The 8846-nt window shown below is 32.6% G+C and overlaps 2 protein-coding genes and 1 pseudogene across 2 annotated transcripts; 2 read left to right on the top strand and 1 right to left on the bottom strand.

The window, feature by feature from the left end:
• The first annotated feature begins 1464 nt into the window (after positions 1 to 1464).
• On the top strand, positions 1465 to 2578 carry LOC132187513 (probable glutathione S-transferase). The gene is made up of 2 exons (XM_059601850.1): positions 1465 to 1818; positions 2031 to 2578. The coding sequence occupies exons 1-2, from the start codon at positions 1507 to 1509 to the stop codon at positions 2394 to 2396; spliced, it is 678 nt and encodes a 225-aa protein (XP_059457833.1). The 5' UTR covers positions 1465 to 1506; the 3' UTR covers positions 2397 to 2578.
• A 2402-nt stretch (positions 2579 to 4980) lies between these two features.
• LOC132187681 (glutathione transferase GST 23-like) lies at positions 4981 to 6191 on the top strand. The gene is made up of 2 exons (XM_059602072.1): positions 4981 to 5410; positions 5604 to 6191. Exons 1-2 carry the CDS (start codon positions 5099 to 5101, stop codon positions 5967 to 5969), a joined length of 678 nt encoding a protein of 225 aa, XP_059458055.1. The 5' UTR covers positions 4981 to 5098; the 3' UTR covers positions 5970 to 6191.
• Positions 6192 to 6795: 604 nt separating this feature from the next.
• On the bottom strand, positions 6796 to 8032 carry LOC132186644 (probable glutathione S-transferase; annotated as a pseudogene).
• Between the last annotated feature and the right edge of the window lie 814 nt (positions 8033 to 8846).

An 8846-nucleotide genomic window follows, 5' to 3' on the forward strand; every position in this document is an offset into this window, starting at 1 on the left:
TTTTTAAATAGCTCCATAAAGTTTAAAGTTGGTTAAAGTGATACATCAAACTATTAAAATGTGTTAAAAAAAATTATTTTTTGTCCTCAAATGGTAGTTTAATAGGTTGAGACTAGCTTGAATCCCCCGTCTCCCTATTGTGTGGCCATGTCCAAAAAATAAAAAAGCCAATTTTTTATTATATTCCTACAATACCATTATTCTCTTAAAAATTGAAATAATTTTTTTTTTTTTAGTTTCATATATTTATACTTTTTTACATGTATCGCGATTTATGGCGTTGATGTGATATCTAACAAAATTCATCAAATGTTTTAATAGAATTTGTTTTTAGGGACTAAATTATTTTTTTGGCATATTCGAGAGACCTCTGAGTTCACTTTCATGTGACATGGAGCGATTTGTAATTTAGGCCAACCATATGGTTTGATTTTACTTTTATTCCTATTTTTTATATCATATGAGCGATTTGTAATTTAAGCCAACTACATCGACTAATTTTTTATTTATCCCGCCCCCTTTTTTTTTTTTTAGTATTTATCCACCTGTTGGGGTTTTTTTTATCTTTGTTTAAAAAATTGTTTAGTTTAGTTTTTTTTACAGAATAAGGGTATTATAGTAATATAATAATAAAGTGACATTTTTGGCACAATTTAATAGTTTGATGTATTACTTTATCATCCTTTAAACTTCGTAGGTTTTTTTTTTTAAAAAAATGGCCGTTTGTAAGTGGCTTTCTTTAAAAAAAAAAAAAAAAAAAAAAAGTTTTTTTCCTATTTTTTAAAAATTTTATAAAAGATGTGATAATTAAAAAATGGCAATCAGCCAATTGAAATACACTGAAATTTGTAGTTAATTTTTACAAACCAGTCTAATCAATTGCCAAATTCTTTTAACATGTGAGAAACACATATTTTTTGAATAATTTCATCAGAGCTTAGATTAAAGGATAACAACGCGCCTCTGATAAAATATTAATATAGAATTCTAATTGTTTTTCTAAACCATTCCTTGCACTTCGAGAAAATTTTGCGTTTCCCCTTATCATATCCCATTTTTGAGTCCTGACCCTAAGCCTAACACTATCTCTTACTTACAAACCCTAGGTACACTTAAATTTTGTCCTTAGATTTTGAAAGTGTGACACTGACTTAAATAAACACGTATCATAATTTTATTAGTTATAATGTGTTACACTAACAGAATTTGTTAAATCAACTAACATAATTTGACTGTACATGATAAATTTTATTTTTGGCATATTGTAAGCTAATTGCAAATCAGGTAAATAGCATCGACTAATTTTGCATTTTTTCCTTCTAATAAATAGGAAAATGTAGACGTATTTTTATCAATTTAACACTTAATTTGTAATGTTTTCTCAAACTGAAAATTACATAATGTCCTTCCACTTGTACCCCTCGTACAAATAGAGGAAAATATGGGGATATTATCCAAATTCCTTTATAAAGACCTGGGCAACCATAGTTGACAAATCAACTCACCATGGGAGAAGAAGTGAAGGTGTTTAGGACATGGTCAAGTCCGTTTGCTTTCAGGGTCGTTTGGGCGCTCCAATTCAAGGGCGTACCTTACGAGAACATATACGAAGATCTCTCCGAGAAGAGCTCTTTGCTTCTGCACTATAATCCTATCCATAAGAAGGTTCCGGTGCTTGTGCATAATGGAAAACCATTAGCAGAGTCGCTTGTAATTCTTGAATATATTGAGGAGACCTGGAAGCAGACTCCTTTATTTCCTGAAGATCCTTATGAACGAGCCACCGCACGCTTCTGGGCAAGATTTGGAGATGATCAGGTAAAGTAACCACTCTTTATATAGCAGCAATTTTTTTTTTCTCAGCAAATTTTAGAGATCTTGATCCTGTTTTCCTGATAACTATGAACTACTCTGTATTATGTTCACCTATAAACCCAAATTTGTTAATTTTCAAAAATTTGACACTAATTACTCTTCCAGCCAAGGAGTTGATACTTTTTAATGTGAGGATATGTTGTGTGTTGCTGTAGGTTTTGCCTTCCGTATTCGGTGTTTTTATCAAGCAAGGGAAGGAGCGAGAGGAAGCAATCGTCACAGCCCATGGGAACTTGAAATATCTGGAAGAAGAGCTGAGAGGGAAAAAGTTTTTCAGCGGAGAGAAAATTGGATTTTTAGATCTTGCATTTGGTTGGGTTGCTAATTTGGTTAGTGTATTTGAGGAGATACAGGGCTTGACATTGATAGATCATGAAAAGTATCCATTGTTATTAGCATGGATTCAGAACTTCATGGATGATCCAATAATCAAGGAAAGCTGGCCACCTCGAGACAAACTGATCACCAAATACCAAGCTCTTCTTGGATCCTTCATTCCAAAAGAGGCCGCAGAGAAATGAGATGGCTTGCAAGGCCTTCTCTTGATCTCCAACTTCAAATGATAGCAGAGCAATTGAAATGTTGTAGTTGCTTTACATGTGTGTGTATTTTTTTTTTTCCCTAATGTGCTTTACAAGTATTGTTTACTTGTTAGTTGAAACATGTTTGCGAATAAAGGGTTTATTGTCATGGTTTATTCTGACCATAAGGAAACAAGTCCGACCATGAAATGTTTTTTTTTTTTTTTTTTTCTGATTAAATCAAATAGAATCCTACCACACCACACCAATCTGATCTCTAATAATTGAGATATGATGCACTAGTAGTGATTCAATGCATCTCACCACCCTATACAGATGGGTAAGCAAATTCACGAGCATGTTCTGGAAATGGGTTAATTTGGGGTCGGATAAGTATATCACGAATGCATTAGTAGATATGTACGCTAGGTTCGGTGATTTAGTCAAAGCGCGAAACGTGTTCGAGGAAATGCCTAACAGGGATCTTGTGTCGTGGAAGTGGAATAGTCTGATTTCTGGGTATAGTTCAAACGGGTATTGGTAGGAGGCTCTGGAAATTTATTCCAGGTCTAGAATGGTGGGAATGCTACCGGATGCTTTTACAGTTCCAAGTTTTGCCTGCGTGTGGAAGCGCAATTGTTGTTGATGAGGATAATCAGTGTGCCCATGTTATCACCAATAGACAATCGACATATGTCCCGGATGATGGCTTATCTTTGACACGTGGCCAAATACCATGTTGGATTGGGCACGTCATCGTTACACCGTAACATATATGCCACCTCATCTAAATATTGCCACATCAACAAAGTGAACCTCCCTTTAAAAAGTATCATATTTGTAATACCCCAACTTTTAAAACAAGCGGAAAGAAAAAAAATGTTTAATTTTTCATTTGACGCTACTACTTATAAAACACATGCAACGAAAATACCTATATTTTCCACTATTTATAAATTAATCATTACTTAGTTTAAACAAATAACAAAATTCATTGCGCTATGTTTCTTAATTAAACTATTGATCCTTAATATAAGTTTTAATCTTTAAACTAAACCCAATAAATTAGTTAAGAGTTAAATTTTAAGTTAATGATAGTTTTAAAAATTACCTATAAGTATTGAAAAATTAATATAGAGAAATAGGAACGAGCATAGCATCACTCATAAGTCCATATATTACGTGAATCTGAAGCTTACACAACTTTTTTTTTTTTTAATAACAACAACAACCAAAAGTTTTAGGTTTTACGGCTGAATCTTTTTTAATGTTTCTATTAGCAAAATTAGAAATATATATATATATTGTTGATTTCTTTTTTGTACAAGCACGCTTACATGTGTGTGTACATACACATAAGTAATATGTTTGTTTTATGTATTTATTAATTATGAGTTGCTGTTTGTAGTGGTTGGAGTAGGGTTGACTTCATGAGTTCTTGTTTTATAGGGCGGCGTTTTTTTTCTATGGTAAGGAGATACAATATGTTGTGAAATAACACAATCGAAAATAAGTTAAATTTAATTTTTTAAAAATTTAACAATATTATGTCACGTCATGTTATAAAAAATTTTTGTATTAACATTTTTTTTTTTTTTTGCCAATCATTGGCTATTTAAAAATCCAATTGGCTATTTAGAACCCCAAGCATTGGGTTGTCCAAAACTGTGTCGCTAATTTTTACAAATAAATTTAATAAAGTGTTTCTTAGCATACGAGAAACATATGTTTTTTTTAAGTAATGTTATATTTTTACTTTTTGATACTACAATGAATTAATTGCAAATTAGGTAAATCAAATTAACTAATTTTATATTTTTTCTTTCTAATAAATAGGAAAAGTACACGTATTTTTATCAATTTAACACTTAATTTGTAATGTTTTCTTCAACTAAAAATTACATCAATGTATTGTTGTGTGAAAGGTCACAAATCTCTCACATAATCACTCAAGCGGAACAAATGTGATATATCGTTTAAAAGAAAAATAAACAAAAGACAACAAGAATACAAGATTTACATAGTTCGAAAATTTGCTTACATCTAGAGTGCAACAGTAGAGAGAGATTTCACTAATTCAAAAGAGGAGAACACAAAAGAGTTTTAAAACACTCACAAACCCAAGACCCCAAATACACCTAATTTCCTTCTCACTTTCTAGGACTCTCAATTTTCCGGTACAAGTTGCTTCCTTTTCCTCTCAGCTTTACAACAATAACCGGATGTCTTTGTTTTTTGTCTTTTTTGTCTTTTTTTTTTTTTTTTTTTTTACATGCCCGCATAAGAGGGAAAGAGAGATTCGAACTAATAACCTCTACTTTATTAGGCGTGATTCCAGCCGATTGGACTAAATATTAGGGACAATGACCGGATGTCTTAAATAAGCAACAAGGATGGCTAATTTTCAAAGAGAAGGCATGCAATAAATTTGTCTAGAAATGTAGGAAGAATAAACCAAAAGTCCAAAAGCGAGGGCGGAAAGTTCTTCATTCCGTGCAGACATTAAATTGAGAGAGTATACTTCAAATGTCATCCTTGACCAATATGAGCCATTACTTGTCAACATGTATTTCTAAACTATCACAAATTAGCACTTGCACCCCTCGTCCAAATAGAGGAGAATATACGGATATTATCCAAAATTCCTTAATAATGTTATTTATAAAGACCTGGGCAGCCATCAACTAAACTCATCAATCACCATGGCAGAAGAAGTGAAGCTTTTTAGGAACTGGGCAGGTCCATTTGCTTTAAGGGTCGTTTGGGCGCTTCAACTAAAGGGCGTTCCATATGATACCATATATGAAGATCTCTCCGAGAAGAGCTCTTTGCTTCTCCACTATAATCCCATCCATAAGAAGGTTCCGGTGCTTGTGCATAATGGAAAACCATTAGCAGAGTCGCTTGTAATTCTTGAATATATTGAAGAGACCTGGAAGCAGACTCCCTTATTTCCTGAAGATCCTTATGAACGATCCACCGCACGCTTCTGGGCAAGATTTGGAGATGATCAGGTAAAGTAACCACTCTATATATAGCAGCGATTTTTTTTATTTTATATTTTTTTCGCAGCAAATTTTAGAGATCTCGATCCTGTTTTCCTGATAACTATGAACTACTCTGTATTATGTTCACCTATAAACCTGAATTTCTTAATTTTCAATATTGATGCTTGTTAATATGAGGATATGTTGTGTGTTGCTGTAGCTTATGCCTTCCGTATTCAATGTTTTTATCAAGCAAGGGAAAGAGCAAGAGGAAGCAATCGCCAGAGCCCAGGGGGACTTGAAATATTTGGAAGAAGAGCTGAGAGGGAAGAAGTTCTTCAGTGGAGAGAAAATTGGATTTTTAGATCTTGCATTTGGTTGGGTTGCTAATTTGGTTAGTGTATTTGAGGAGATACAGGGCTTGACATTGATAGAACATGAAAAGTATCCATTGTTGTTAGCATGGATTCAGAACTTCATTGATGCTCCAATAATCAAAGAAAGCTGGCCACCTCGAGACAAGCTGATCACCAAATACCGTGCTCGTATTGAATTCTACAGTTCAAAAGAGGCCGCAAAGAAATGAGTTCTTGATCTCCAACTTCAAATGATAGCAGAGCAATTGAAATGTTGGAGTTGCTTTACTAGTGTTTGCTTCTTAGTTGAAACATTAACATGTTTGCGAATAAAGGGTTTATTGTAATTGTTCATTCTGACCATAAGGAAACAAGTCCATCTCCTGCTCTTTGGCCGAAGTGGTACAATGCTCATTTCTTTTTCTACACTTATAACCATCCTCTTTTATTCAGCTCTAGCATTATCACTTTCTCTTCCCTTACTTATTGAAAGGTACTTTACACACTTATTGAATTGTTCTTTTTTGTTCGTCTTTGTTATATCAAATTTGTTAAAGAAATGGTTAAATGATTAAATTTACATTTTCATATAAATTTAAGTTTTTTGAATAATTGGTAATTTAACATAGTATCAAAGCTAAAGGTCATGAGATTGAATCTTGACTCTGTCCAATCACTCTCATTTAAATTAAATATTTCACGTATTGGGTCTCTATTAAAATAAAGTTTGATTCCACACATGAGGAAGAGTGTTAAAGTAATGATTAAATGCTTATATTTACTTTTTCCAATTAGCTTAAGCTTTTAGGATAACCGGTGATTTAACAAAATTGTTTACTTTGGTGCCCAAACTGACATAATTGATCAACACTTGCTGGTTTTGGTATAGTTCGACAACACTTCCTCGATCGATTGGTTAGGGGGTGATTTTCGATGACCGAACCCAATCAATCCGACATTAATAATCAGAAAAGAAAAAATTAAAAATAAAAATAAAAATTTCATGGTCGGACTTGTTTCCTTATGATCAGAATAAACAATTACAATAAACCCTTTATTCGCAAACATGTTAATGTTTCAACTAACAAGCAAACAGTTGTAAAGCAACTCCAACATTTCAATTGCTCTGCTATCATTTGAAGTTGGAGATCAAGAGAAGGCTTTGCAAGCCATCTCATTTCTCTGCTGCCTCTTTTGAAATGTAGGCTTCAAGAAGAGCATGGAATTTGGTGATCAGTTTGTCTCGAGGTGGCCAGTTTTCTTTGATTATTGGGGCATCCATGAAATTCTGAATCCATGCTAACAACAATGGATGCTTTTCATGTTCTATCAATGTCAAGCCCTTTAACTCCTCTAACACACTGACCAAATTAGCAAGCCAACCAAATGCAATATCTACAAATCCAATTTTCTCTCCACTGAAGAACTTCTTCCCTCTCAGTTCTTCTTCCAAATATTTCAAGTTCCCCTGGGCTGTGACCATTGCTTCCTCTTGCTCCTTCCCTTGCTTGATAAAAACATTCCATATGGAAGGCACAACCTACAGCAACACACAACATATCGTCATGTTAACAAGTATCACCATTGCCAGAACTCCTTGGCTGGAAGAGTAAGCAGTTTCAACTTTCTGAAAATTAACAAATTCAGGTTTATAGTTGAACATAATACAGAGTAGTTGCTAGTTATCAGGATCGGGATCTCTAAATTAAATTCACGGTCCGAATTGCATACAATTTAAATAGTTTTACGGTAGATGCATGATTTACTTTTTCTCAAGTAACTTTGTTAAAATATTAATTAAATGATTAAATTTATTTATTTTTTTAACAACTTAAACTTTTGAAACAAATGATGATTTAATATGGTATCAAAGTTAAAGAATTTGAGTTCGAATCTTAATTCCATAATTTATATACGTAATTTAGATATAACTCCATATATATCATGTATGGGACCTACTTATTCTTGAGCAAGTAGCTAGGCTCCCACTTCGAACTGCCCAAAATAGGTGAGCCCTACGGACTTCTTGTATTACATGCAATTCACTGAGATTATTTCAGGAAGTCAGGAACAGGACATAATTCTGGCTATATAAGAGTGGTTACTTTACCTTATCGTCTCCAAATTTTGCCCAGAAGCGTGCGGTGGCTCGTTCGTAAGGATCTTCAGGCAATAAGGGAGTTTGTTTCTAGGTCTCCTCACTATATTCAAGAATTACAAGTGACTCTGCTAATGGTTTGCCATTATGCACAAGCACAGGGACCTTCTTATGCAGTGGCGGATCCAGGAGTTGATTTTACCGGGGGCGTCAATAAAATAATAAAATATAATGATAAATAATTTTTTTTCTCTTTATATATTATATTTTTATTATAATATGGTAAATACAATAATAAAAAAAAATTATACCACAATATATGTATCACAAAAAGCATATTTATATGCTAAATTGATATATTAGTTACCATGTAGGCACTAGTACAAAAGTAAAGGAAAATACAAAATACAAAGTGCCTAAAATTGTATTCTATGTAGTCTTAGAGAAACAAAATCATTAAGTATTAAATCTGAATCGAAGCTTTCAGTAATTCCTCTTTCAATGTAGACAAGTAAATTATCTTTAAGAAATTTATCTTTCATTTTGCTACGAAGTGTTGTTTTAATAATTGTTTACTTCTCATACTCTAATGATATTATAATAAAATTATTAGCATATTCCGATAGTTATTAGCCTAAAATGAATTAATAAAAAGAACAAATCTAAGATTGGTAATAATCTTCTGAAACTTGTTGATGCTTAAAAAAATTCCAAAGTACTATATAAAACGCACCAAAAAAAAAAAAAAACAACAACAACAACAATATTGTTTTAGAATAAGATAAACAAAATGCCAAATATTGATAAATAAACATTAAATTTCTTGACTTTTTTTTTTTTTTTTTTAATGTGAAACCGAAACGGCCGGAGGAGTTTTTTACTTTTTTTATTATTTTTTTTAAAAAAACAAAATTTTGTTACCTGGGGCAATAAACAATTCAACCAAAAAAATATATATATTTTTTTTTAAAAAAAAATTTAACCAGGGGCGACCGCCCCCAGGTCGCCC

This window comes from Corylus avellana, chromosome ca7, assembly GCF_901000735.1.
Source record: "Corylus avellana chromosome ca7, CavTom2PMs-1.0".
NCBI classification, from domain to species: domain Eukaryota; kingdom Viridiplantae; phylum Streptophyta; class Magnoliopsida; order Fagales; family Betulaceae; genus Corylus; species Corylus avellana.

Bases quoted from the DNA above. Each gene is read 5' to 3' on its own strand.
- LOC132187513 (XM_059601850.1), top strand. From the start codon at position 1,507: ATGGGAGAAGAAGTGAAGGTGTTTAGGACATGGTCAAGTCCGTTTGCT. The intron at 1,819-2,030 runs GTAAAGTAACCA...GTGTTGCTGTAG, and splicing joins CAAGATTTGGAGATGATCAG to GTTTTGCCTTCCGTATTCGG.
- LOC132187681 (XM_059602072.1), top strand. From the start codon at position 5,099: ATGGCAGAAGAAGTGAAGCTTTTTAGGAACTGGGCAGGTCCATTTGCT. The intron at 5,411-5,603 runs GTAAAGTAACCA...GTGTTGCTGTAG, and splicing joins CAAGATTTGGAGATGATCAG to CTTATGCCTTCCGTATTCAA.